Genomic DNA, 27,139 nt, shown 5'->3' on the forward strand with positions numbered 1-27,139 from the left:
AAATCAAGGAGCGGTAAAAAGCTACCAATACCAGACGGATATATTTTAGAGCGCAACCATTGATTTCGCAATGAATGCCGGGAGTTGTAGTTGAACACAGGTACCATGCCGGGTCAAGCCAGGCAGCGTAACCATGACAGCCGTGTTGTTGGCGGTGCTAAATGCCAGTAGCAAAGGCGCTCACATAACCGCAGATAGCATCGCATTAACCCGTTGAAAGTGCAAGCCGATAAGATGGGTGACCGCCAAACATACTTTTTACACGCATCAGAGTTTTTGAGGAAATAGTGACGCTGCTCGGGACATGTTAGCTAAGCCGCAAAGTGTATCTGCTAGCTAACGTTATCTTCCGCGTATGGAAGCCAGGTTTGCACTTTTGTGCAAATGTTTCGTTTATTTCTACACTTGAGCAGTCCCATTCGGGTTCAAGATGCGGGGGCGAGGAGGTGAGGAGAGGGCGTGAGCCTTTAGACTGGGAGGGTAGGAGAATGATTTCACGTTACAACAGGAAACCGGTATCGCACAAGCTAGAGATGTAAGTACGAAACATGACGAACCCAATAATGATTGTGTCAGCATCACGACAGCTAATAACGTGAACGTAATATCTGTCTCGAAATTCTGCATTATTAAATTTCAAAGGCATTTTCAAATTGTACTCATTTTCAAAACCTTGTACTGTATACGATTAAATTGGACGGGATCCGCACTTTACGATGATTTGAAGTTACGAACGGCGCACAGTGAACTCCAGGTTGCAAGGTGTCACGTGGCCCAGTCATCATGCTTTTAATATGATAATTTCATATTTATGGTTTAAAATTACCCTTTTTGTTCTTGTTTTGACACATCTTTACTGTAATCAAAGCTTTATTATTAACTAGCGTAGGAGGGTGGCACTATGGCTTACGTGACAAGAAAGCACCCTCAGTTATTGCCGAACTGACTTTTTTTTTTTTTACTCGATTGTTTTCTATTTTTATCTTTGAATAGTTTTTCATACATACATTTAATGTAATTATTACATTTTGAAGTTACCAATAGCATGCAATGAACTAATATGAGTGCAGTGTGAGTGCGAATGTGATCAATCCTTTGTCTCTCTGGTTTGCTGGCACACAATCCAGGGTGTACCCCAGTTGTCTCGCCCAAAGTCAGCGTTCTAGAAAAAGGAGGGATTCATGGTACGTGGTACTTCATGGATTTCTTTTTCTGTGCAGCCGTGGCCTGTCTCGCAGCAGCCTCGACCACCACCCTCTCCCGGAGGAGGTAGACAGCCAGACCCCTCACTGCATCCTCGATGACGTGGATGAGGCCGTCTCCGTCCGCATCAGGCGAGCCACTCCTCACTCCCTCTCCAGGCAATCGAGCAAGTCAAGAGAGAGAGCTTGAAAGTTGAAACCGCATAGATTAATTGCTATTGTGTTGCCTCCTTCAGATGTGCAGCCAAAAGAATAACGAATGAAGGCAGCTTGATAGAATATTCCATGAATTTGACATTTGCTCTTTGTTTTCCACTGATTATGTGATTAACCCCAAAAACCCAGACCAGACTAACTGTAAATGAATCCTCTTTTGTGATCTAGTTCTGAGACATCGGGTGCTTCCAGCCCCTCCGACTGTTCCACCGTCATTTCTGTGGACTCCAGCCGGTCTTGGTCGGGCATCCACAGCTCCACAGGCACCGGCGTGTCCACAGAGAGGAGTTCCGTCTTTTCTTGGGGCTACGATGTAAGACCCCCTCAGTTTCCTCGGGTACACTATGTGATGTCATGAGTTTAGTCACGGAAGAACATCCTCAACAAATACACGGGACATTTTGAAAGAGATATTTGATTTGTTTTCACAAGGCCTGCGCCCGCTGCGTGTTGTTTGTAGGCACAGTTGGTCCTATATCCTATATATATATATATATATATATATATATTTTTTTTTTTCAAGGCCTCAATATTTTATTTATTTTAACCGAAGAAGGCAAAAACTCAGTGCAAAGAAATTCTGTGTATTCCAACTCTGCTTGTTCTTTTTTTTGTTCCCATGTGGTACAGTCTGCATTCAAATTCAAAAGGAATGAGATGAGTCAACTAATAATGATGATAATTACGAGCTTCTGACCCAGCATTCACGGGGTTCATTTTTTTGTGCTTGTTTGTTTATTTTTCTCTGTAAACACTTGCATTTTTGAGGAACCGAACATGAATGAGAAAAAACAAAAAAACAAACAAACTGCAGACACATCGAGCCTGGCTAGAAATGTGATATTTTAAAGTCGCCATACACAAGTACAAAAAAAAATAAAAAATGTCTGTAGCACCCCCTAGAGTGGTTTGTCGGAGCCCTGACCTGTACGTTTGACCTACGGCTACAAAAACTGGGAGGCACGTGTAACACCCTTAGACATACCCCCCGCAAAAAAAAGGCTTTGGTCGTCACACCCTAACATGTACAGGAATAGAGTTATGAATATTTGAAAGTACAATTTTGGCCCATTTTTGCCCAAGGGTTATATTTTTGTCCTAAACGGTCAACCCGACTGACTTCAAACTCGGGTTGTTCCATCTCAACACAAAATCACATGAGCCTTTGTGCATACATTAGGCCTGGAAAAAAAAAGGTTTCTATTTTCGAAGCTTATTATGATGTGCCAGTAGCCCGACGTGGCCAAGCTTGCGAGGGCCCTGTATGGCCGAAAAAAGCAACAAATGATCGCTCTTCTTTGTGGAGGAAAACGCTGCCTTCCTCCTCTGCAGGAATTCGACAAGGCGGCTTCCCGCCAAGTGCAGCAAATGTTTGATGAGATCGACAAAGAGCTGTACGAAGGTCGAGGCAGCGGGAGAGGAATACTCCCGGGACTGCAGGAGGAGTGTCAGGAGTGGGCCACGCGCTTCCCTCATCTGCGGTTGGTCTCCAGCCTGGAAAATGGCAGCTAATCCTTTCTTTCATTCAAAGCCAAGTTTCTCTTGTGTTTGTGTGACTCAGGATCCTGGGCACTCAATTGGTGTGTCCCAGTGATGAGGGCTTCCAGTGGTACGCGACCTCAGGGACGGTCGGCAGCAACACCGGTCTTAGCCCGTCCGCGGCCCAAAAGGCCGTTGGGAGGCCAAGTGAGAAAGATGACAACAGTACAGAGTGAGTTTTCGCTTTGCTTCGGCACACGCTCGTTGACAAAACACCCGGTACGCCGCCAGTCCGATTCTGCTCATACCAAAGAGGATCAAAAAAAAATTTTTTTGCATATTTGTATGGACGTAGTTGTGTCTCTCAACATGGTACAATCTTCTTAATGTACCCAACATTCTATATTCTATATGTTGTTGAAAAATAAAATTGTGTTTTTATTTACCCACTTATGAAAAAAAAAACGCGATATTTTGACCATGCTTATTTGGAAACATAATGCCTCGAGATGACAGCAATACACGGCATGAGGCACCTCAACTCACTTCAACCTAGTTCCTTGGCACCGAGATGCCACAAGATGTCAGATGAGCCATAATCTTAGCCTAAGCATAAAACAGCAAATAGGTGAGCTTTTCTGCAGATAGGTTAAAAAAAATGGGGGTTTTGGTGAATCTGCAAATAGTGAGTATGTGGGTGAACACTGTCTTGTATTTTCGCTTCCACAAGTTAAAGCTGTTCGCCGAGTCACCATGCCCGACCGAGCCTTGCTCCTTGTCGACAACGTAACAAAAGTTGTACTCACCAACGGCTGGGCAGGGAACTAACTTGCAAAGTGTAGTGTCGTACTTGATCTCAAGAGTATTTTGCCAAATCCACGTCAAAGACATATTATTGATATACCTGCTAACTGTAGGGGAAAAAAAGTGGGAAAATGCACATCATCTTTTTTCTGGGTTTTAAGGTTGAAGGTGCTCGGCCGGAGCGCGGCGCTGCTCAAGTCCAACTCAGCGGAACAAAATGGGCCGTTAAGCGGCTCCAGACCCAAAGTGATCGAGGTGGAGGGCCACATGGAGGAGTACCTGGCCTTCGACCGCATCAGCCTAGAGGATGAAAAGGAGCGAGCCTGCCCCGAGCCTTGCCCGAGGCGTCGCTGCATGCCTCCCGTCTCGCCCTACAGGTGCCGCCGTCAGGCAGTGCTGGACCATTTGTTCGACGACGTGTGGCGCCAGCTGGTGGGCTGCATGAGCGAGCTGCTCCACCGCCAGTGGGAACATCGCCCCTCCAGTAGGCCCGCCTTCCCTTCTCGTGTCTGATGTTATTCAAACGAATCATCGATTGGTTGAATCGGTTTGATTGGCAGGTGATGAAAAGCCTTTTGGCAGCTTGAGTCCAGCGTCGCGGAATTCCTTGACGTTGTTTTCCGCAGTTCCAAGCATGCTGCCGAAGCTCGGCCAGAGCCGTGCGTTGGCTCCGCCTCCGCTCGCCACCGACTTGCCCTTCCAGGTGAGCGACTGCACTAATGGAACCAGCTTTTAAATAGCAACAGACGAGCTTTACATAAAAACGGGTCACATATGCGTGTATATGAATGCCGATAATCGGTATTCCTTCCACGCCATAGTTTGCCCACCGCTGCACTAACCAGTTAAATAAATTCATGCCCCGTTGCTCCATCGCGCAAATCCATTTACTTGTATCACTGTTTCCTCTCCTCCGACCTTGTCATCGACATCTACCTCTTTTTTTCCTCCCTTTGTCTTTCCCGTTACCTTCTTCATGACTATCCGCTGTCTCTCTCTCCGGCCATTCACTTAAAGAAGTCGAGGGGCTCAAAGCACAAGTCCCGCCAGAAGCCCCCAAAGCAGAAAAGGCCGTCCAGTGTATGTAAAATCCCTCTGCTTGGAGCCAGAATGGCGATGCGCTGCTATTCTGGCTCCCTCGCCTTTTAGTTCTAGACTGAGTGTGCTTGTGCTTCTCCGAGAGCCCCGAAAGCAGTTCATGAATTTACTGCATCTTACCGTCTTCTCGTGTGTCCTGAGAATGCTCTTTTATTTCAAAGTCTTGCCTGTGAATGTTGTTTTGTTGGTGGCCTTGCAGATTCAGGGGGGGGGGGGGGGGGGGGTGCACGATAGTTAACGGAGGAGATGCTGGCTGGATTGTTGACATTAAAACAACTAACCATCGGAGCACCGGGCTCCTTAAAGTAAATTTTAGTGCAGTTGTTGCCTAGAATCTTTATCCCTTGTTTTTGGCTGTCTCACTAGGCGGGCCGGGCCTTGATCGGAGGCGTCCAGAAGAACCTGAATGACCTCATCATGATTCACAGTATTCCGCTGCAACAGAGGAACCTGGCCGCGCTGGACAGAACTCAGTGCGAATTACAGTGATACCCATTGAGAAAGAAGCCTCCCGTGAATAGCAAAAACGGCTCCCCCCAAAAAATGCGAGGAAACCATGATCTCAAAATTTTAATTCATTTTACAAAACATTTTTTGATCCCCCCCACACAAATATGAATCGGCGAATTTGCAAATAGCAAGCTAATCACTTGGCACGCATCTTTTCTTTCATTCACTCCCGGCAGGGAGCCGGAGGAGCGCGGCCCTCTCAGATCGGGTTCGGGCATGGCGCCCGCCGGCAGACCCCGCCCTCGCCGGGTCCTGGAGCAGAGCTCGTCCTCGCTGACCCGCCCGCCTCATTCGGCCCGCCGTAGAAACCTGGCACCCCGCACGCTCCAGCCCCTCGTTCCCAGTCCGAGCCAGCCCAACGCGGTCGGATCTATGGATGAGGTCATCCGTGGTACGCGGCTGTGAGTTGGCCCACTCGCATCCTGAATGTAGATCAGTCGGGCATAGCGGTGACTTTTTTTTTTTTGTCTTCTTTTAAAGCAGACACTGTAAACTAAAAAAAGTGAATGTATTTCTCCAAAGACCAACTGCCAGTGACCGGCTGATGTCTCCATTATTTGCACTGAGCAGAAACACGCTCCTGCCGCCCATTGGCGCCGGAGACACAGAGCAGTCCAAAACCGCTCAGGTAACATCATAACAACTTCATGCTCGACTCTCCACACGATCGACTCCGCATTATTTTATCACATGAGAGAAACTAAGAATTCTGTCTCATTCCTTTCCACCAGCGCCATAAAGGCCCATCCAGCCGGGCCCACAGCGCCCTAAACGATGAGGTCGCCCCTTCAATTCCGAGGGATCGCCTTTTCCCGTTGGACGTCTTCTCCAGGCCCAACACCACACACACATACAGGGTATGTCGTCGCCTGTTGTGGACGCATTCTTCCCCGCTCGCGCTGTTGTCTGAGCCCCAGATGTCCCCCCGCAGTCAGACACCCCTTACCGGCGCTCCTTCACTGTGCTGGACAACATCGGACAGGGGAGGCCTGGCAGAGCCTCGGTTGCCACAGGTGGGACACTTTCCTTTATTGGGGACACACCGAAGACTGGAAAATAGGAACATAAACCTTCTAGTAGGCCACGGAATCCAAATTTAGAGCGGTATCATACTGCACACACTTGTTCTGGTTTCAAGGTGTCAAACAATGACTGTGACAAATATAAAATGCATGTGAACTCAAAAAATGTGACTTGGCAAAATTGAGCACCCAACCAAAGCAGCCCATGCGCATACCGAGAGTGAAGCACGGTGGTGGCAACATTATCCTCCCTGGAACTGGGGCCTTGACAAGATAGAGGCAATTATGAATGGTTCCAAATAGCAGTCAGTGTTCGCACATCACCGCCGGGCTTCTGCTAGAGAGAACCTAATGTCAGGAAAAGCCTCCTAGAACACCTGAACTTCATTTAGCATCAATTCGAGGCACTTGGATGGTGGCAAGTGTGTGCTGACTCCCACCTCAGCTGATTTTGATTGGTCAATTCTGCACGCAGCCGCATAACGGTTCCGACAGAGTGTGCACACTTGCTCAACCATGTCGGAGTAGGTAATAAAGATCCAGGACATTTGTAACGCTCTTACTTTGTTTACCCCCCCCCCCCCCCCCCCCCCCAAGACTCCCTCGGGATCGGCGTGACCGGCATCAGCCTTGGGATCGGCAGCTCCTCTTTCCTGGACTCATTTTCCCACCAGCCGCTGGGCCGCTGGCCAATCAGGGACGAGGACGAGGAGACGGACTTTCAAGCCTCGCACCTAGGTTAGTAGAGACAACAACAAAAAAAAATCACACATCAGGTACCTGGAGGGTTTTCCATCCCCTGAGACTTTCTGTACAGTTTTACAAATAAATGTCAATCACTTACTAATATATCCAAACCAAAGTACTTTTTAACCAAATAATGGCTGAATTTCCTTTCTTGCAGGTCCGCTGGTGCCCGTGTCCGGCACATCTCGTTCTCACAGCCGGGGCGGCATCGCATCCCGACACAGCAGACCAGGAGTGTAAACTGGTGGCTTCAAATTGTCTCCATGCACTTTAGTCTTTCTTCTCCATACTGGACAGATGCAGCGCACAGCTAAGTGCCCACACTTTTTTTTTTGTTCTTTTACAGAAACGTTTCATACTGTTCATGTGCCGCTTTGTTAAAAATCTATTTTTGTATTTCAAATCAGCTTCTGCCAAAAGAAGAACACTCTGAGCTGGTGTTGGAGTGCTTATTTTAATATGACATCTGCTCTCCTCTCTGACTGCAAAACAGCAATCTTTTCTGTGCTGCATTTAAAAACAAAAAAACACTCCCAAAAAGACACGCACAGAACAAATGTTAACATCTGTACAATTTTAAAGAAAAACACATCATATTAACACAGCATATCTCTAACAATCGACTCGCCCATCTAGCAGGTGTCCAATGTAGTACCAAGAATGACCTGTGTGGGGCAGTATAGTGCCACATGGCATCCAGACTCCCCTAAAAAGCAAAAAAAGAAGTTGAATATTCTTTTCAATGTCATGATTATTGAGTCTGTGGCTCAGGAAATAGTGAAAAGGTTCAATATTTATCGATCCGACTTATTACCAGCAGATCGCAGAGGAAATATCACTCTTTTAACACACACCTGACAAGCGGGCCTGAGTTGACTTTGAAAGCAGGGGAAAATGCTAATTATTAATAGCACATGAGTACTATGTTTAAGCTCTAAGTGTGGAAAAAAAACTCAAGGCAAGTGGTGTACAAGAATAGTAATTTTATTGGCAACATAAAATGCACTTTTATTTTATTACATCAACATTAGAATATTCAGATGATGCTGCCGAACTAATGGCAATAAGCAGTAACTCAAAAGAAATGTCCATAACTTAAAGGGTGCGCATGCACTTCACTTCTTGGCCCTCTTTGATGATTTTCCACCTTTTTTTGAGTACTTGGCCTCCAAGTCAGACAGGAAGTTGTTGAAGCTCTGCTCCCTGGATGCATGTTTTTGCTGCACAAAACCCCCCCCAAAAACAAAGCTTAATTAATTCCGGAAAAAGCAAGCAAAGCAAACGTGTACAAAGGCGTTTGCAACCTTGATCATCATCATGAGGCTGTCGTCCTCCTGGCCGAGCCCCATCTCTTTTTGCATCTCTTCTGCTTCTTTTCGCTCTCTGTCCGCCTGGTTTGAAAATCACATTTAGGATACTGGATGTGAATTTCTGGGCATGTGTGTTGAGTCGCGGAGGGATTAGGACAGGAAGCACTCACCCTCTTCCTGCGAGCCCTTTTCTTCTTGTCGCTCTCCTGCGCAAAGGCGGGGAATTCTTCCACTTCCCCATCCTTGATAGCGGCCCGGATGATGTCTCCGAGTCTGGGCTCGTCGTCGTGGGAGCTGCACAGCGCTGAGGCCAGGATGGCGTCCATGTCTCCCTCGTGCTGCGTGTATAACTGCAGTAAGTCCTTCCTCTCCTCGTCGGAGCCCTTGTATTGCTCCTCAAACTCAAGGATGTCCTGCACGGTGATCTAGAGGACAGACAGTGAAAACGGCCATCTCTTGAGAACAGCCTGATGGATCGTGAGCCCACCTTGATGAATTTCAACACTTACTTTGGGGAAGAGCACCCTCCAGTAGTCCTCCCAGCAGCGATCCTGACTCAAAATGTCAGACTCCTCGTCCACCACGCCCTGCTCGTCATAGATGACCCGCTGTTCCTTGTCGCTAAGCACTGCGTACAACTTGCCCAACACCTGTGAGAGAGGGCGTTTTCAAAAAGGAGGTGAGAATAATTTGAAATATCTTTAATGCATCAGTTTCAGTTATTGACCTGGTGATATTGTAAGGCCTCAGAGATGTTTTTCGAACAGATTACTGCAACCACAACTCAACACTGTGATCTAATCATAATTGTAAAGGCCATTTTTTTTTTTAGTTGAGGTGCCAAAATAAAATGTGGAGTGCAAGCATTTTGGGTTCAAACGCCCGCCCTCGTAATCTTGTTTAGCCAACTGATTAAAAATGCATCGAAACGATGCAAAAACCCGACTACTCAATATTACGTTGTATGATAGCACCGATCTTTCATCAGATCATCAGCAAGCTCTGCGGAAGCCGGACATTGAACCTGTTCATTTGAATCGGGTGTGTTGCAACAGGAAGACTTGGAAAACATGCAGGACAGCGGCCCTCCAGGACCGGAGTTTGACACCCCTGAGCTAAAGGCTAGTAACAGTTACCTGGAACTTCTCAGTGGCCAGCGGGTCGTCGGGGGCTCGGTCGGGGTGAACCTTTAGCGACACTTTGTAGTAGCTCCTGCGGATTTCCGCCTCGGTCGCCTCCTTGTTGATGCCCAGCACTTCGTACAGGCTCGCCGTCTTGAACAGCTCCTGGCACCGGTCGAGCAAACCCATTTTGACGTCGCTTCGCTTTGCCCGACGTTTTGAGTTCAGCCAGGCCAGTAGGTAACACTTTGCTTTGGTAGCTGCTTGACAGTTTTGGCGCGCTAGACTGCGACACACATCCGCACAGGCACAAACGCGCTGGCGTCATATTCCAACGTAATGTTCTATTGGTTACAGTGATTTGGCGTCATATGTACGCGACAGACCTTGTTGTTGTGATAGTTTGTTCGATCGAAACAGAAACGTCATAACACATTACTCAAGTTTCATATTTTTGTAATATTTTACAGATATCAGTTATTACTAATTGACAGCTGGTTCTGTTGATGTTTTTGTTACATATCATTGTGGGGCAAGTTTAAGATTTTATAGATAGACGTGTTTCTCAGTCACGAAAATGTATTCAATGACAAAATACTGGATTTTTTCCAGCAAAATGTACCAGTCAAGTGATATCATGGCCAGAAGACGGTTGACGCAGCAATGATCTCATGACATTTCCTGAACGATCTGAGCAGTTATTTGGCATCAAACAAATGTAATCTTAAAAGCCACTTGGGGACATGGTTACATGGTATCTGGGTCTTGCTACTAAGTGTTCATAATACGTTATTGTATTCCTTTCTAGTGTATGTTTCAACAACAAAAAAGTGCATCAAACCAACGTCTAATACTGTTCATGTAGAGTGCACCCGTTTTCTGTTTGTAAAACGTCGGCACCAGTGGAACCTGTTAAGGGTTGTAGTTTAGGTCCAAAAATGCCCCAAAGTTTCAATTCAACATTTAAAATAGTTTACTTTAACCAGAAGCCAAATTGGCACAATCCTGCCGGATTAATGTGCCAGTGATCGTTGTGGAAACAGAAACCAAGTTCTCATGACTATCAATGCTTCTTCTTCTTTCAGTTTATTCACACCTGCAAATAAACACACAAGATAGGTGGCACGTGTTTCTCTCAGGCGTCTGTGAAATGGCCCTCCTGTCAGCACTGACGGAATACCCACCTCGGGTTCAGGCGTTCAGTCTGTTTCACTGTCAAAAGGAGAAGTCTATTGTGACTTGATAGTGAAAAATGTAGCGATACCGCAGAATTTATTGGGGCGTTTGAGACAGCACAAGAATACATCAATGACAATGAGGCTATAGTCACAAGTATTTTTTTTTCTCAACTTCTTCATGCGAAAAGCACAACACAAAGATACACATTTTTGACTTTGAACTAAGCATCTGTAGATTGCACTCTTGCTGCGCTGGTACAATAAGCAGCACCGGAAATATACACTACAAATCCCCCCCAGCCTCCCGCTGCTCCCCTTCCCACCCACATATCTCAGATGTCATCCAATTATTGCCCCATCTGTTTCTGTTGCATATTTGCCACATGGACTCTGTTGTTTTGTATTTTTTATTTTTTTTGTCTGTGTGCTCTGACAACACAAACCTCATCTGTCCTTTGTACTCGATCACAAAACGAGTACTTGGACCGCTGCCACGGTAAAAGCAACGCGAGCATTCTGTTGTAAATATTAAATAGGAATCATCTGAAAATTTGCTGGTGTGCGGATTCTTCTCGTGTCCCGAGAAGAAGACAAGTGGCCAGGCTAACTATTGCTCCTCCAAAAAGGAATATGCCTTCCCCCCCCCCCCCCCCACAACAGTCAACTGGCTTCATTCTCATGGTCAGGCTTTACAGTTTAGTCCACAACCCTCCTGCAGGGGGCGGCATCTCAGCACTCCTTCCTGGTCTTGACTGTTTTGCTGGCATACTTGACAGGAATCCCCCAGCGTCTCATTAAATAGACATCAAACACATAAGTGGTCCCTGGCTCCAGGCTCCCGATCACAGCCGTAGTGACGGCCCGCCTCGGGTTTAGCTCCTGGAAATACTTGCAGAGAACCCTCTCGGTATCCGAGCGGGATTCCGGTCCCAGGCAGGATGCGTCGAGGGTGTCCTCGTCACGTCGGCCCCCCTGCTTTCGCTGGTACACACAGTAGAGGCTCCTCTCTTCGGTGCCCATCCAGGCTAAGGTGACACTGTTGCACCCGCGTAAGCGGTTGAAGGATTTGACTTGCAAGGTGGACGGAAGGGATGGGACGCCCTTGCGGTGGTACGCCGACGAGGTCTGCAATTTGAGCGAAGCTTTCAGACCCCCAGCTAAGGCAGCGGTGGAGCTCTCCTCGCTCAGGGCGGGTCCTTCCCTCTCCAAGTGGATGAGATAAAGCGGACTTCCCTGGAGCCAAATCTGCACCAATTCCTTCCCCACAGCCTGGGTGGTCAGAACACGAGCTTTACCGGACACGGTGATCTTGAATTTGCTGCCCCCTCCGCAGCTCTGCGCGGTGAGGAGACCACTCTGCTGCGAGCCTCGAGGACGGAAGCTGAAGAACGACTCGGATCTCGGGCCGCTGTCCTGGAAGGTGACCCACCTCAACTCGCCTTCCCTCAACACGGTGACAGACGGCCGGGCTTCCCCGTGGGTCCGGGCGACGGTCCCCTCATAGGCCGCGCTGGTGCCGTTCACTCGGTCCCTTGCGAAGACGTCAAAGTAGTACCGCGTGTCAGGTAATAGCTCGGAGACTGTGCAGACGCTCTCTGTCCCCTCGCAGGCGCACCGGAGATCCCCATGAGAAGATGGACTCTTTTCCTCCAAGTCCACCTCCCACTGCTCCCACCACCACTCCTTCAGGATGGGCCATGCCGTCATCGTCCTCTTCTTCTCCGTCTTCTCTCTGTTTTTATTCGTCTCCTCCCTGGTGGTCTCTTGGGCCGCGCAAAGGCTGGGCAAGTTGCGTTTGGAGTTGACCAGGACGCAGTAGTCGTATTTGTCCTGAGCGGGACCAGCCATCGAGGGGCTGGGAGTCCAGCTGAGGGTGACGCTCGTCATCCCCACTCCCAACGTCTGTACTCGGGGGTCAGACGGAATGACTGGGAAAACGCCCGACAGGCCCGGGCCTTGGTGGAGGTACACCGTGGCTCTGCCGCTCTGCAGCTTGGATCGCAACCTCAAGATGTAGATGGACGCACGAGGGGACGTCGGACCACTGTAGGTGTCCACTGTCCTGCCGGAAAAAGTGTGTATTTTCTCCTCCGTCCCAGGACCTCTCCACCACATTTCGGGCATGCTCTTTTTGGAGCTCCCTGTGGGGAAAAAGAATGATATTTAACATGCCGTAGTTCTGCCACCCATCAAGTGTGAAATTAAGCAATCAAGTCAATCTACGACGTTATGAGTGAAGCTAATGAATGCTAAAACTGCAAAACTGTTTCAATGAGTTTCATATAAAGAGTTAAAATGGCTGGTGAACATGTCAAAAAAATAAAAAGTTATTTAAATCCAGTGCCAAAAAAAGTACCTCATAAATTAAACTGTAACCTATATTTAGTGCAACACACAGTCCCCGAGAGCAGTGGAAAACATCACTGTAGTTATCGACACATTTACTGGAACTTTTAGTTGAAATACGAAAATCATTCTCATTGTTTGAGCCCTACATTTGCAGACCGTAGATGAATATTGGATAGCAACCCAATTTTTCAAAAGAGGAAAAAAACCCCCCAGCATATAATAAAACCATAAATGTCAATTCATTGGAAAGTGTGTGAACCTCATTTGAATGATGTCACCGGTAACTGAAAAAAAAAAACAGCCGAGGAGAAATCTCTCTTCAAATGTTACAGAGTCAAAGTGAATAATTCACACGGGCAACGGGGGACCCGCCAACTGAAGGCTCTGAATGTTTCATGCGTCATTTTATCATGTCATTTCTGTTACTTTACCATGTGGAGAAGTTGGTTTGGCTGACAGGTTGGGAACTCTTTGAGCAGAAACAGTTAAATATCTGTTCTTGAGGCATTGTGATTCACTTTTGTGGACTCTCATCTTCTCATGTTACGACGTATCTTTTCAGCACAGGATGGGAACAATGGGTTCCCGCTCCCAGACGACAAATGACACTGACTTAAAGATGCTACAGAGTTCGACAGCACGAGACATCCATTTGTTTTGCTAGTCAACATACGTACATACGAGCGGAAATTATTTGAGTTATGATATGAATACAAGTACTGTCTGGTTTGATTTTAGTGTGCACCAACACTCTAAGCGATACCCTTAGCACTAATGCTAACACCACCCAAAACGTGTTCTCGTTGGTGCGCCAATTGTATGGAAGCAAAACCCAACCCTTCACAGTACCCTTAGCACCAACGCTACTAGTTATGCGAACAGAACGTCGGAGTGTCCTGATTGATCCACAAATGTTTTAGAAGCCAAAAACACGACACACAACTCAAAACAATACACCTAGCACCAATGCTAATTTTAACACAACACCGGGTGTACCTTTGCTGGTCCAACAATAGGCTACTATTGAATTCAAAACACTGCACAACACTGAGAGTACTCTTAGCACCAATGCTATCGCTTATGCTAACAGAACTCTCGATGTCTCCCAGCTGATCCGCCAATATAAAGAACCAAAAACACAGCACACACTTCTATAGCTACACCACGCCTAGCAGTAATGCTAATTTCAGCACAACACAAGATGTGTCCTGGCTTGTCCACCAACCTTATAGAAGCCAAAGCGTGGTACACAACTGATCAGAACACTTAACAATGCTAATGCTAACACAACACAACACAACACGTGTCCTGGGGGGCAAGCGTAAACTCTACCCTTAGCAAGAATGTTAACGCTACCCTTAGCACCAATGTTAATGTTAACTCATTCACTCCCAAAGACGTTTTTAAACGTCTTTTCAGACTTGGTCCAGAATTGGCTGGTCCTGAATGAGTTAATATTCCTTTTTTGGACTTTTCTCATGCTTTTTTTATGATACCCATTTGATTCACTGATGACTCTAAATTGTCCACATGTGTGAATGGTTGTTTGTCTAGACCAGGGGTCCCCCAACGCTCGTTCTCGAGAGCCATATCCTGCCGACACACCTCCCCTCTTTCTAGCTCACCCATGACCCTAATAAGCATAAGCGCGACAGAAAATGGATGGATGAATGTTGCTTTATGTTTGCAGTTCACGCACACTCTTGACTCTTGAGAAGTTTGTCCTTCAGGGTGCGAGCAGCCAGACTCCACTCAATGGGTGAGTCACAAGGACTGACCGTCACTGACATGGCCGCTGCCTTCCTCAGTGTGAAGTACATCCTGCGGAAGAAAGTCATCTTGAGAAACTGATAGTAGCCACCGACAGACAATGCAGTTGTGCTTGTTGTTGCTCGACCTGCGAGTGCGTCCTTTAGGGAGCGTCACAGTGGTGAGCTTCCCTTCCGATAACCATGCGGTGGGCCAGTGGGTCACCTCGTTCTCAGGCGCTGAAGCCGAATGGGCCGGGGGCCACGACGGGTTCCAGAACAGTACCAGAACTGCACCGAGACAGCGGGACAGCAACGCTCGCGACATTATTCCAGTTTCTTCGCTTCGGCCAGTCCCCACATCTGATTGTGTCTTGGTTCTAGAAACACACAGAAGGGAAAGCTGTTCGTCACATCACAGCAGAACTTGTTCTACTATTTTAACGAAGATTTGTGTGTCTGCGTGCATGTTATCTATATCATATATTTTTGTGTTAGTGTATACTGCACCCAAGCACCGCTTCAGTTTCACTTTCACCAAAAATGTATATAAAAAAAAAATCATAATTAAATGAAAAAGCAGGTCATCTTTAACCTACGGTGGCCCATTACCCGCATCACCGGAAGTTGTTCGCCGTCAGCAGTCGGTCGAAGATTGGTTGCTTGAAAAGTAGATCTTCGGTCAAAAAAGGTTCGGCGCCTCTGGTGTAGTGCAGGAAGTTCTGACTTCACAGCTATACCGATATCCTGGTCGGCCATTTTTTTGGTGAGCTTTAATTAATCTGTATTTTGGGTAGTTGGATCCAGATGTTGACTCCATGACCTTAATGACCTAGCATTGGCTCACCCCTTGTTGGACCCAGCGCTGGGTTTGCTATTTCACCCAATTTGGACTACTTTTGACCCAGCACTTTTCAGAGTGCAGAGCGTATTCCCCCCAGGTGGGAAACAAAAGCCTTTTAGAATCGTGCGCTAGTAGAACGACTTCATCAAACCCGTCTGGGCCTCCGATGATCACTCATTTCCATTCTACTCCATCCATCTATTTCTGTGCCGTGCAGGTGCACAGAGCCTCGGTTTACTTGGCTTCCAGACGAGATGATTACAGGTCTGCGTGTACTTTTCTCCTCCCCGGAGAGGCCCGCGTTTGTTCAAAGTGACGGCGTCCCCGCAAACCGACACGAGCGCCTTTCCCTCTAACAAGATGTTAGCGTCGTGCCCCCGCAGATCAGATGACAATCGCGGCAGGGAGAACCACGGAGGCGGCTACGCACACACACACACACACACACATCTGAGTCTTGCGGGACGCTCCCGGATTCCAAACCAAACTCTACTCGCTACAAAGTGGCACAAAATAAGAGACGGTGGCAGCTCATTACTCTTGCATGGCGAAAGGGAGGGAACTGGAGGGATGTTGTGGGATGCTGGAGTAATTAGAGGGGAAGGAAAGTAAAGGGGGGGAAAAAATGGTTGGGAATCAGAAAAAAAAAGAAGAAAAAAAACAAACATTTAAGTCGGTTGACGTTTTAAGGACAAGCTGATTGACTTTTATACAGATTGTGTGTGCGCGTGCGTGTGTGTGTGTTTGGTGCGACTGATGAAATATGCATTTGGCTGCTCGGCAGATGAATTTTCATCAGGCAAAAATGAGAGAGAGGGACTGCAAGAGCGGGAGCTTAGTGAACTTAACCAGCGGCCTCTATAAATACACACGCCGTCCACTTAAAACACTGCAGCTCACCACTTTTGATGGCCCCGCTGGCTTTTCAGATTTAAATATATATTCCGCCCCCCCCCCTCCTCCCCCCTCCCTCCTTTTCCAGAACTCCCCGCTGTTTATTCCACTTCTTCTCAATCATTTGGTACAAACCAGATGATGTCCCTTTGGCTCAGATGGAAGCCAAAGGGGACAGGTTGGATGCCGTGTGGTATCCATTCACACGTCCCGTTGGCTTCCCGGACCATCTGCCTTCTGGCATTTGTACGTTGGGAGGGATTAAGTTGCACGGTGGTACTTGTCTTTCCACAGAGGCGGAGAGGACGGTTGACAAGGTGACGGGCTGGGGGATGTTTAGCACCTGCCGGCGTTGTCTCGCCTTTCAATCCGACTTTTCATTGAGCGATTCAACATGCACGCGCGCATAACGACCCGCAAACAAGTTACAAGGCGTCGTTTCTTACCGTCTTCCGCTGTCGCGCAGGCTCTCCTCCGACACTGGGATGGCATCAAGTGAGGGATGGAAGAGGAGGAGGAGGGGGAGGAGGAGGGGGAGGAGGAGAGGAGGGAAGAGGAGGAGCGACTGGCAGGTTGTTGTTTCTTCTTCACACATGCGGGCTCTCAGGGGGGATTTGGAGCCACGTTGCAAAAAATCGGGATCACAAAACGAGAAAAAAAGTAAAAATTAGGGCTACATATTTACTTTTTTCAACAAAACTATAGAGAACAGTAGAATTTTACTTGGTAAGATTGCTTAAAGTCCCTGCAAATTGACAAGACTTAAAATCCGACAGACCACAAAGGAGGATGTTCACCGCCCTCCAAATTTTGAACGATTACCCGAACACCTGTCAACTTTCAATCAAATCCTACCTCCGCGACCTTGAAAACGGGCTGCTTCATGACCTAGCATCCTTCTTATGTCGACTAGTATCTTTCTTAACTACATGTTGAAGGTAAAAAAAAAAATCCTGTAAACACATTTGGTTGATGGAATTTATCCTACCGGTTCCCCTACAACCATGAGGCGCTCTAAAGTGGCCACGCCAGCCTCAAGCCCCGATCCACGCGTTACCTGTCAAGTCGGATTCTCAAAACAATTACTAAATGCCACATCCTCAACCTTGCACCTTTGTCTGTGTGATGTGCACACACTCACAGCTGACAATGAGGCGCTCTAAAGTGACCACGCCAGCCTAAAGCCGCGAACCAACGCGTTGGCTATCAAGCCAGATTTTTAAAAAAATTACTACATGCGACATCCTCCGTCTTTCGCCTTTGTCTATGTGATGTGCACACACTCACAGCTGACAATGAGGCGCTCTAAAGTGGCCTCACCAATTTAATATCCGAAGATGCATTTTCGGGGCGTCGGCATCGCTAGCTAGTTCACTGCTCATTGCATTTAATGATTTAATGATTTAATAGTACTACATATAAAAAAAACAAACAAACAAACTAAAAGTACCGTAATACTAAAACTAATCAACACTCAATTATACAACAGCATTTTTGAAAATATGAAAACAAAAAATGAATTAAAGAAATAATTTAAAAACGCATCGAAATAAAAATGAACGATGATGAAAACTTCAAAACTACGACAACCGCGATCTCAAGCGATAAACGTTTGGCTCACTGTAAACATAGCTAGCCTCTAAAAACACCATCTATCGAATCACGGGATTTCTCATTTTTAACTCGTGTTGCTCACAAACAGTCAATGACATCGGAATAAGTTACAATACAATGCAGGTCTTAAGATTTGTGGCGATGTCTTATCGCCTTGGTTGTTGATATTGCAGCTTCCATGTGAGTTTTTGCAGTGGCGGTGGCTGGTCTAGTCGGGCAGCTGCATCAATGTCATCCAAGTGCCTCCCTCCTCGTCCTCTTCCGTCGTGCTTCTGCCTCCCGCGGTGGTGAACGCGTGCAATTTGTAAAGGCTCGTTCGTGCGTTGCCGATGAGGTCAGCGGATGCATGCGGGGGGAAAAGAACGAAGACGAGGAGGCCCTATTTGATGTGCAAAGCGGCATTGTTAAAAAAAGTGAATTCTCCCGATAACATCTGGAAGAGGCGGGCTGCGGAGGGCCGTGTTTCTAGAGGTGACGCTGACTTTGGGCCCGTTATCGCCGCGCTTGATCGAGACACCGCTGCTGCCTCTAATTGAATACGTTTAAATGCAAAGAAGAGTCCATCCGTTCCATGCAAATGTGTGTGTGTGGCTTCCGAAACTCATTAGAAGCCACATCGGCTTCATCAACACCGTGTCCATTTTTTTTGCGGATGTTTATCTAGCAGAACAATTATCTAGCAAACAAATTTGACTTCATACCTCCTCTGAAACAGAGTCAAAATGTAGTCTCGTGACTACATGCATGGCGTGTTCAAATTTTACGATAATTTGCCGCGACATTTTATTTCAAGAGCACTCGGCGGTAATGGCCAATCATTTCTACTGGTGTCATTGTGCAGAGAGATGAAGAGGAAGTGCCTCAGACGTCGGAGTGAGCGCTAAGAGGTTTTCTATAGGGGGTGGCGGCCATATTGGGAGCTTTACATTCTGTGCCTGTACATGAAGTGTGACTCTCAGGTTGGGGGGGGGGCTAGAGGGTGTTGTCGGCTCTCCACGCAAAAGGTGAGTGTCACTCACTTGAATCGATATCATCAGGAACATACAAGTCGCAACTCATTGTGTGAGTACCCCTCTCCGGTCCACTCCACTCTCTTATGATGGATCCTCATTGAGCAGGTACTCCAGCAGAGGCCAATTGAGGTCACTCTGAATGGGACCCCCATAAACACCCTTCGGGAATGTTGCCCGTCATCCCTTCCCTCTCCGTCTGTGGCTTTCAAGTGGAATTTTCCAGAATCTATGAGAGATGAATAAACGTGTCCACAACCGCTCTCCTTTTTAATGGAGGGCCCTTTGCGGTGCGGCTGGACTTGCCTTCAAAGTCTTCCACTCTGGATGGCTCGCCGTTAGTTGGCCCGCTTTGAACTGAGAAGTTGTGAAAGTCGACCGGCTGGCGGGGGGAGATATGGCGGGGGAAGCGCGTTTGATGCCTGGCTGGTGATTAACCTTGGAGAGATTAATATGCGCATGCAAAGGATTTGTTATATGGAATGTATAACACCCTTTATGTACATATTTGGTAAGCGAGCAGTTGTTGAATGAACTTTGAATGGGAATAATGATACTTTTAAAAATGATACATCGCAACTGCTCTGATTGTAAGCTGCAATTGCAGACTGCTGATCGCTAACAACTTCTGGTGATGCAGATCGTGCGCCACTGTAGGTTAAACGTGACCCATTTTTTAAAAATTTATGTTTTCGCGATCGACAGGTTGAGCACCCCTGTACTAGGGTGGCAGTATGAGTAGGCGTTGCCCGAGTACTCACTGTTGCCGAGTACAGTGAAACTCCTCTACAACGAAATCATGTTTGCAGCAAGAAATTTTTCACAACAGGGGGGTTTTCACTGTAGCAAATTTGATCTCAGATGTAAACACACACACATACAGTACACCAGTGTGGTGGTTGCTGTTGCCGTTTCCGACCGAAGCAGTAGAGGTCGCTGTTGGATTAGACTTCGTTGAATCTCGTCGCGTGGCAAGAGCAGAGAAAAAGATTTCGTACAACACAACAGGGTTTTTTTTCATTGTATGGGGGGCAGGAAAGTGGGAATGGTGTTAATGCATGAAGATTTTTTCACACTAGGGGGTATTTTTTGCCCATGTGGGTTACGTTGTAGAGGAGTTTCACTGTAGCGATACCTTTAGTACTTTTGATACACAAAATTTCAGTGAACCCAACTCCAAAAAATTGCCAACAGAAGTTTCTTTCTGACGCAGAAAACCCGCGATACATGAACGTGTCCTCCACAACGGGGAAACAAGGGTCCACGTTCAGTTTTTCCCACGTGGTTGGAGCAGGAAGTGATGGACACACTCCCTCTCCCTTTTCACCATCGCCCTGAATATTTTCTTTGATCACCCACTTTTTTCCACCATTGCCTCCCCGTGTGTCCGTTAAATAATTAATGAACATACATACAGTCAGTCGTCTCTCTGCCAGGGCGTTGTTAAATCTCACTTGTCATAATTGTTGCAGCAAAAGCAGTCTTTTCATCTATTATTGATGGGCGCTTACATGCTATATATAATGCAGGGGAAAGTGAGGGTCACCCAATTAAAAGATCACTTTCAAGGGGTTTCTTTTACGCTCACGTTTTTGGATTGACACAGACGTGGGAGTGGAGTGGGGGGGGGGGGGGTGGTGGTTACTCTTTATTTTTAACGCAAGCAGGCGCCCATCTGCTCCTGTGCTGTCATTGGATGTGTGTGTGTGTGTGTGTGTCACAGATCACATCAGCACCCAAAAGGGACAAGGGGGGGGGGGGGGCGCGGAAAAAGTGTGGGCGGCAAGGTTAAAGAGGGTGGCCAGTGGGTGGCGCATACATCATGTCCGTCGTCTCGCGTCCAAACGAGGTGTGACAAGAGGAGCTAAGGGCTCGTTTGGAAGCGTGTGACAAGGAAGACAAGGCGGGATTAGAGGGAAGCAATCTACCGCCGCCCCCTTTTGGAGGGCACTGAGGGAGGTGGGAATCTATTAGCAAAGATGAAGAAGAGGAGGAGGGTGAAGACATGAAGAATAAGAGGTTATAAGGAGGAGGAGGTGTGTGTGTGTGTGTGTGTGTGTGTGTGTGTGTGTGTGTGTGTGTGTGTGTGTGTGTGTGTGTGTGTGTGTGTGTGTAGACCTGAGGGGTGTCTTTGACCTCACACGTTTATTTCTTGCATCAAGAGGCTGCCAGTGGGAATAATGTCGGTGACGATGGAGATTTACAGTATTTGAAGCTGTGTGGAGCGTCACTCATCATTAACAAATTCACGAGCGCCACCAAACGTGAACTCAAAGTTCAACAAAAGTCCACACTGGTTGGGGACCGATTTTGGTAAAAAAATGCACTAAATTTGTCCGTGAATCAGCGAAAAACCCACAGTGGTCACAGAAATAACGAGGGACAGTGTTCTTTTCTCGCTATGGTTCATTTTTGAGCTGATGTGCCTCGTCAAAAAGGTCCAGATTTGTCTTGTCTGTCCCCGGGATAATTTTCCTCGAAGCGAGGTGGCTGGTCAACATGCATTTGTCAGTGGCATTTACAATCCCAACAAAAATTGTAACCTTAGCGGAGGTGTAATCATAACTTGACCGATCCTAGAAGTGAGCGTTATCGCAAACTTTGATGACGTTGGGACTTAATGGACTTGCAATCCAAATGTTTGACCTTAGCAGAGGTCAAGCGTTTCAGCTCCCAGATGCTATTTCAGCTTTTTTTTTTTTTTTTTTTTGTGCGGGATCGAAACCGCCCTCCCCCCCACAACTTTTTGCCTCCTTTCATCAGCCCCCCCTACCCCTCCCCTTCCTCACCATTCTCCATCTCCCCCCCTCATTTCTGATCCATTTTTTATGCATTACGCCATCACTCCCATTTGCCGTCTCCCAAACACACTTTGTACATTTCGCTCCCGCTCTTTCCCCGCTCGGTTTCCTCTCAATCGCCTCCTTTATTATCCGCCTCCTCTTTCTCCCCTCATATACTTTACTATTCTTTCCAAGGTGCCATCAATGTAGCCCTCGCTTTTAATGACATGTTGACAGCATCCCTTATGAAGTTCTTTTGTGGCACCGACGTGCTCAAATGTCAGCGATTTTTATTGAACGAGTCGGGCCGCGTGTCCAGACATTTATTTGTAGCATTTCAATGCATCACTGCGCCACAAACACCAAGCAGCCGTGCTAAATCAAAGGTATATTGCTAAATAAAAGAGCTGAGTGAGCAGAATTTAATTCCATTGTGTCTGTCACTGTACCTAAAGTGTGTTCGCACTACACTGGTTCGCAATTATAAATAATTACGAATCATTCATGAACTGATGTATTGAAATCTCCCGATTATGAAACGCAATTTTCTCACAAATGAGTGTATGTCGTCCACCCCGCCCCCCTCCCCGGGGATGCTCGGCCTAATGACACCATCAGACTTATTTAATGGAGTCTGTAAAATGTCAGGATCGGCCGAGCTAATAAAGACCAAGCACCGTGTTGAATTTTTAATAAACGAGCATAGTTTATGACATCATCAAGGAGGAGGATGTCACCGTGGCGGTCACGTGACCCACAACCGCGGCACATTCAGGAACAGGCTTGCTTTCTCGCAGTGGAATAATTCACACGTTCAGGACAAAGTACTTTGAATCTTGGGACCGGGGACCCATGTTAAAGTGAGTTGAGGAGCTTCATGGAGACAAAAGTCGCATTTTGCCTGCATCTCGTGGCCTCTATGAGTAATTGTAAGCCTTCGTGGGGTTAGTGGGTCAATAACCCAAACACCCCGGTCACCGCGGTGATGACAGTCAGACTCATTATCGGTCCAACAGAATACAGTTACGAAATTCAACGAGACAAGAGGTTGCAGAACGCATGGTGTAAACGCGCCGTACAATTGAGACGAACTCTTTTCCGTTCACCCTTGTGAAGGGTGCGGCTTCAATCTGCGCTAAGCCATCGGCGCCGAGTAATAAACGTTGCTGGGGAATGACTTGACATTGACACCAAGCGTGTTACTGCTGTGATGTGTGATGATGATGACGATGACGCCGATGGGCGACATGCATGCCATGCTGGAAATTGAAGTGTGAAAGAATCGGTGGAACGTGTAGACTGAAAACGAGGAACATCGAGGAGGTTGAACATTTTTTTGATCATAGCCTTGATAGAGCTCTCATAGGATAATTGGAACAACTGCGTCCAGCTAGTAATGCCCACCCCCCACTACTTTTTTTTACTATTAACAATTATACCCCAAAAAATGTCCTTTTAACCCTTTCAGGGGCAGCGGTTACTACAGTGGACAATTTATCATGTTATCAGGTTACAGGGTGCGTGAAAGGGCTAATGTGCAGAAATGCCACACATAAGCGGGAAATACATTTCTGGTACGAATCGTAAGAAACGGCAGTTTTACGAGTGCGCTGGACTCTTTTACTAATAAGAACAAATAGCGCACTCGTACATGGACCTTAAGATGGGCTTTAAGGTTGTCTGATAAATGCTCAAAGAGCAGCAAGTTTTGCGAACAAGTAACATGTCGTTGTCCAACGAGCTTAAATGTCACCCAGTAGTGGCGAAAAGGTTATTAGGGGACATCTTCGTTTACGAGTGCGGCTTTGTTGCTCTCATAGTGCACTAAATTTTCTTACAAGTTAGGACAAGGAGTGTCCTGGTACACGGACCTTAATCTGGATATCAAGGATATCGTATTTCCATCGTATTTCCGCTTATATTGGAGGAAGGGGGGGGGGGATGCAGGAAACAAGGATGGATGTCATGTCGGGAAGACAGCTTGGTGGGAGGCGCCGTCTGGATTCAGCATGACATTATTAACCCTTGTTCTGTTCGTAATAATGAGGACATATGGCATTGAGCAGGCTTGCTGATATGTAATCCAGCATCAAGCATGTGCGGTAAATACAAACGAGACCAGTCAGGGCCTTATGGACCTGTGCCCAGGATCTCATCAGCTGTCAAACCAAGGAGTGAGCGACTGCAGTGAAAAGCAATAAAATAGAGCCGACTCAGCTCAGGCATCTTTCTTATATTCTCCTCATACAAAACATTTCGCAAAATATCCCGCTTACATGTTAGTTCAGCCTACGAGCACCACACTGTGTTGATTTGTGAGGCCCCCCGTCAAGGTAACTTGATCAGGGTATTTTGCTCTGAGATGATACGCCAAAGACAACAACTAAGATGCTATTTGAATTTGGCTTTGCAAAATATCCAACTTACTTTCGATTTCTCCAACAAGCGTCAAACAAGTAAAACTACCTGTTGTCCGTCTTGACACCTGTGACTCCTCTAAAGGTTATAGGCTGAAGTTATAAACTGGCATGGGAGCTCAATAAAACTGTGTAAAAAAACAAAAAATATATATATACGAAATAATAATATTCCAAAACAGCAAGCTTCTTGCATTACATCATTCAACAGGACTGAAAGGAGGATCTTAAATTACTGTTTTGAATAATTTAGTGCTTATTGACCAAATCCAAGCTGTGTCCAGCATTCCCGAGTGAGCAAGCACAAAAGGGACAAAAACACGCCATTTACAGGAGATCTTTAAAAGCCACTCATGTCGTTTGCGTCTTGTGTTAAGTTTCATCGGGAAAGAAAGAAATCCCTCGCTACATTGTATTTCCGCTGGTCGCTGATCTATCTATCTATCTATCTATCTATCTATCTATCTATCTATCTATCTATCTATCTATCCATCCATCCATCCATCCATCCATCCATCCATCCATCCATCCATCCATCCATCCATCCATCCATCCATCTAGTGACAAAAGTCGAGGAGCCTCTTGAAAAGAAAATTAAAATGCTTCTCTCTGGTGGTGGAAATAGACAATTACAGTTTCGTTTGGTTCGTCTGCATTTCGGCCACCCTCTTGTGGTTACATTAGACAACAGCAGTTTCACCTTTCATCATTTGAGAGTGACGCCATTAAATTTATGACTTACAGCAAAGACCGTTCGGGTAAAATAAGTAATGATTATCAACTTAAAAAAAAACCTCAGCAATTGTCAGAATTAACAATTTTTTGGTGAATATCTAAGGCTTTCAAATTACATTTCCGCAATTCACAGTGACGTCACTTCATTTGGGAATCGGGACGGTCTCGCAAAAACGAAATTGCGAAAATGTCGATTATTAAACATTAACGATGTATCCCCCCTACTCCTACACCCTTCAATGAACAAACGTTCAACATCTTCACAGCTTTCTTCAATGGAAAGAATCGGGTGTTTCCGATGACAGACACGCTCCGCCCCGCCGGAGTCGAGGGAGGATGTTGGGAGTGGGAGTCCTCTGGAGGGGTCGCTAGTGCTGGTGGTCCTGGTCGGCTGTTGACACTGGCAATATCATTTCAAGCTTCTCGCCCTTTCTTTTTTCTTTGTGTATTTATTTTTACTCGATTATGGCTTCTCTCTTCGTTCGAAAGCCCAACATCGCGCACAATCTCAGGCTTTGGAGGAAGAAGTAACGGACGCCGCTGCAGAACATTGTTGACTGGAAGCATCCGTCTGGATCTCGGCTGCTACTTCCCAATATTTATTATTATTTTTTTTGTTCCCACAACGCCCTCCTCTTTTCCTCGGCTATCTCCTCACATTTACCAGATTTATTTGGACGTAGAATATTGTCTATATTGTTTTATTAAACTTGGCTACAAGTTGCTATGGGCTAACCAAGCTAGCATCTTCGAATCACAAGCAACAAGAGGACTCTTTATTGGCATCCTATGTGCTTTTAACCCAGGTAAGTACAACTATGTTGCTTGTTTATTATTCATATTTATTTTATACATTTTATCCATGCTCCCAATACCGCAAAGCCCGCTTTTGTGTCTTTTAAATGAGTAGAAGTACGACGTGATTCGCTGACGTCACTCATAAGACATCTATGGAATTTGCCACATTACCGTGACCACTTTTTTGACATTGGTTTGTTAAATAAGCAAACAGCACATTACGTATTCCCACCCAATACAGCCGACAAAAGAATCATGCAAAAAATAAGGAATACATTTCTTTTCGTCTGTCTGTCTTTTTCAATCTTGTTCAACACTGTTGGAGAGGTCATCAAACCTGTTAAAACCACATTGCATCGAACTAAAAGCCATCTCATGTCACCCAAATATTAGAAACAGCTCGCAGCCGATGTATTTTCCTGTATACATTTTTGCAGCTCTTGTATCAGATTTACCGGCACTGTATTTCATGTTTACTTTAAATTGTAACAGACAACTGGGCCTCATAATGCCATAAAATCAGTAAGTAGGGAGCACGTGGCATGATTAAAGAGTAACCAAAGATGACTCGCATTCCATCTTGTTGCCCTCACACTGTAAATTTAGATCTGGCAGGCAGGAGTTCAACTATAACTCAAGGTTTTTTTACTTTATGTCACCTTTTTATATTTTTATAGCACGACTTAAGCTACTGTCAGTCAAATGCATACGCTTGTATGTGTATTTAAGTATGATCCCCTGCGGTCCAGACGGTGGAAAGAGCCGTGACATCAACGCGTCAGTAGATAGAAATGTGGCATGGCCCTGCTAGAGTGACAAACTGTACACCAAACCCACGTGTGTGTTCTGCACACACATGTCAGCTCGGCTTCTGCAGCGTCACTTTGGCTGGAAATGTTTTTACAATCAGACCCCCCCTGGACTAGCTAACAGCTGAAAATCTCCAGACTGCTCAACAACCCCCAACCTGCTTGCCTGTATTTACTTTTTGGGTCCTCTTGCTTGCTGATCTTTGTACATTTTTTTTGAGTGTGCTTTGTTTGCTCTGAGCTGTGGTCACCCAGTCACTTCCTCCCTTTGTGTGGGAAGAAGCCCAAAGGGCACGGAACAGGTGTCCTTGAGGGTGGCAGATAATGTGGACAAGTAATTTTTTCCAGTCTGGAGGCTAGAAGTGAGAGTTTTATAGCTGCTAAGACTTATTAACCATTTGCTATATAGAAGCTATAAAGGGGGGCCCCAGTAACTCAGTCTCAGTAAGTT

The 27,139-nt window shown here is 46.4% G+C and overlaps 4 protein-coding genes across 14 annotated transcripts in view; 2 read left to right on the top strand and 2 right to left on the bottom strand.

The window, feature by feature from the left end:
• Window positions 1-104: 104 nt before the first annotated feature.
• Window positions 105-7,517, top strand: fam149b1 (family with sequence similarity 149 member B1). Of its 7 annotated transcripts, none has more exons than XM_086122218.1 (15): window positions 105-535; window positions 1,221-1,334; window positions 1,587-1,731; window positions 2,751-2,899; window positions 2,980-3,129; window positions 3,863-4,185; window positions 4,262-4,404; window positions 4,719-4,781; window positions 5,166-5,272; window positions 5,486-5,710; window positions 5,790-5,937; window positions 6,041-6,166; window positions 6,241-6,322; window positions 6,929-7,069; window positions 7,236-7,517. In XM_086122218.1, the coding sequence occupies exons 1-15, from the start codon at window positions 489-491 to the stop codon at window positions 7,316-7,318; spliced, it is 2,046 nt and encodes a 681-aa protein (XP_085978344.1). In that variant the 5' UTR covers window positions 105-488; the 3' UTR covers window positions 7,319-7,517. The 7 variants fall into 7 exon arrangements, with proteins under 7 accessions (XP_085978344.1, XP_085978345.1, XP_085978347.1 ...); XM_086122219.1 differs by having other exon boundaries at window positions 5,793-5,937; XM_086122221.1 differs by having other exon boundaries at window positions 5,832-5,937.
• Window positions 7,518-8,046: 529 nt separating this feature from the next.
• dnajc9 (DnaJ (Hsp40) homolog, subfamily C, member 9) lies at window positions 8,047-9,830 on the bottom strand. The gene is made up of 5 exons (XM_086122227.1): window positions 9,525-9,830; window positions 8,898-9,038; window positions 8,559-8,813; window positions 8,383-8,469; window positions 8,047-8,298 (listed from the first exon to the last, which is right to left on the bottom strand). The coding sequence occupies exons 1-5, from the start codon at window positions 9,696-9,698 to the stop codon at window positions 8,194-8,196; spliced, it is 762 nt and encodes a 253-aa protein (XP_085978353.1). The 5' UTR covers window positions 9,699-9,830; the 3' UTR covers window positions 8,047-8,193.
• A 1,527-nt stretch (window positions 9,831-11,357) lies between these two features.
• Window positions 11,358-17,545, bottom strand: ndnfl (neuron-derived neurotrophic factor, like). The gene is made up of 4 exons (XM_086122226.1): window positions 16,969-17,545; window positions 14,934-15,164; window positions 14,736-14,857; window positions 11,358-12,828 (listed from the first exon to the last, which is right to left on the bottom strand). The coding sequence occupies exons 1-4, from the start codon at window positions 17,115-17,117 to the stop codon at window positions 11,417-11,419; spliced, it is 1,914 nt and encodes a 637-aa protein (XP_085978352.1). The 5' UTR covers window positions 17,118-17,545; the 3' UTR covers window positions 11,358-11,416.
• A 7,893-nt stretch (window positions 17,546-25,438) lies between these two features.
• ccser2a (coiled-coil serine-rich protein 2a) overlaps window positions 25,439-27,139 on the top strand; it is a 57,360-nt gene continuing 55,659 nt past the window's right edge. For all 5 annotated transcript variants that reach the window (XR_015102054.1, XM_086122095.1, XM_086122096.1 and 2 more), the window contains exon 1: window positions 25,439-25,887. The gene's annotated coding sequence lies outside the window, so the exon portion shown is untranslated. The remainder of the gene's footprint in view (window positions 25,888-27,139) is intronic.

The sequence above is a fragment of the Hippocampus guttulatus genome, chromosome 10 (assembly GCF_054856545.1).
Source record: "Hippocampus guttulatus isolate MCC_2025c chromosome 10, RoL_Hgut_1.0, whole genome shotgun sequence".
Lineage (NCBI taxonomy): Eukaryota > Metazoa > Chordata > Actinopteri > Syngnathiformes > Syngnathidae > Hippocampus > Hippocampus guttulatus.

Bases quoted from the DNA above. Each gene is read 5' to 3' on its own strand.
- dnajc9 (XM_086122227.1), bottom strand. From the start codon at position 9,698: ATGGGTTTGCTCGACCGGTGCCAGGAGCTGTTCAAGACGGCGAGCCTG. The intron at 8,814-8,897 runs GTAAGTGTTGAA...TCTGTCCTCTAG, and splicing joins GGAGGGTGCTCTTCCCCAAA to ATCACCGTGCAGGACATCCT. The intron at 8,299-8,382 runs GTTGCAAACGCC...GGTTTTGTGCAG, and splicing joins GCCTCATGATGATGATCAAG to CAAAAACATGCATCCAGGGA.
- ndnfl (XM_086122226.1), bottom strand. From the start codon at position 17,117: ATGTGTGAAGAAGAAACAACAACCTGCCAGTCGCTCCTCCTCTTCCCT. The intron at 15,165-16,968 runs GTAAGAAACGAC...GTGTGTTTCTAG, and splicing joins CTGCGCGACAGCGGAAGACG to AACCAAGACACAATCAGATG. The intron at 12,829-14,735 runs GTGCGTGAACTG...TTTTCCCCACAG, and splicing joins ACTTCTCAAGAGTCAAGAGT to GGAGCTCCAAAAAGAGCATG.
- fam149b1 (XM_086122218.1), top strand. From the start codon at position 489: ATGATTTCACGTTACAACAGGAAACCGGTATCGCACAAGCTAGAGAT. The intron at 536-1,220 runs GTAAGTACGAAA...TTTTCTGTGCAG, and splicing joins GTATCGCACAAGCTAGAGAT to CCGTGGCCTGTCTCGCAGCA. The intron at 7,070-7,235 runs GTTAGTAGAGAC...CCTTTCTTGCAG, and splicing joins CTTTCAAGCCTCGCACCTAG to GTCCGCTGGTGCCCGTGTCC.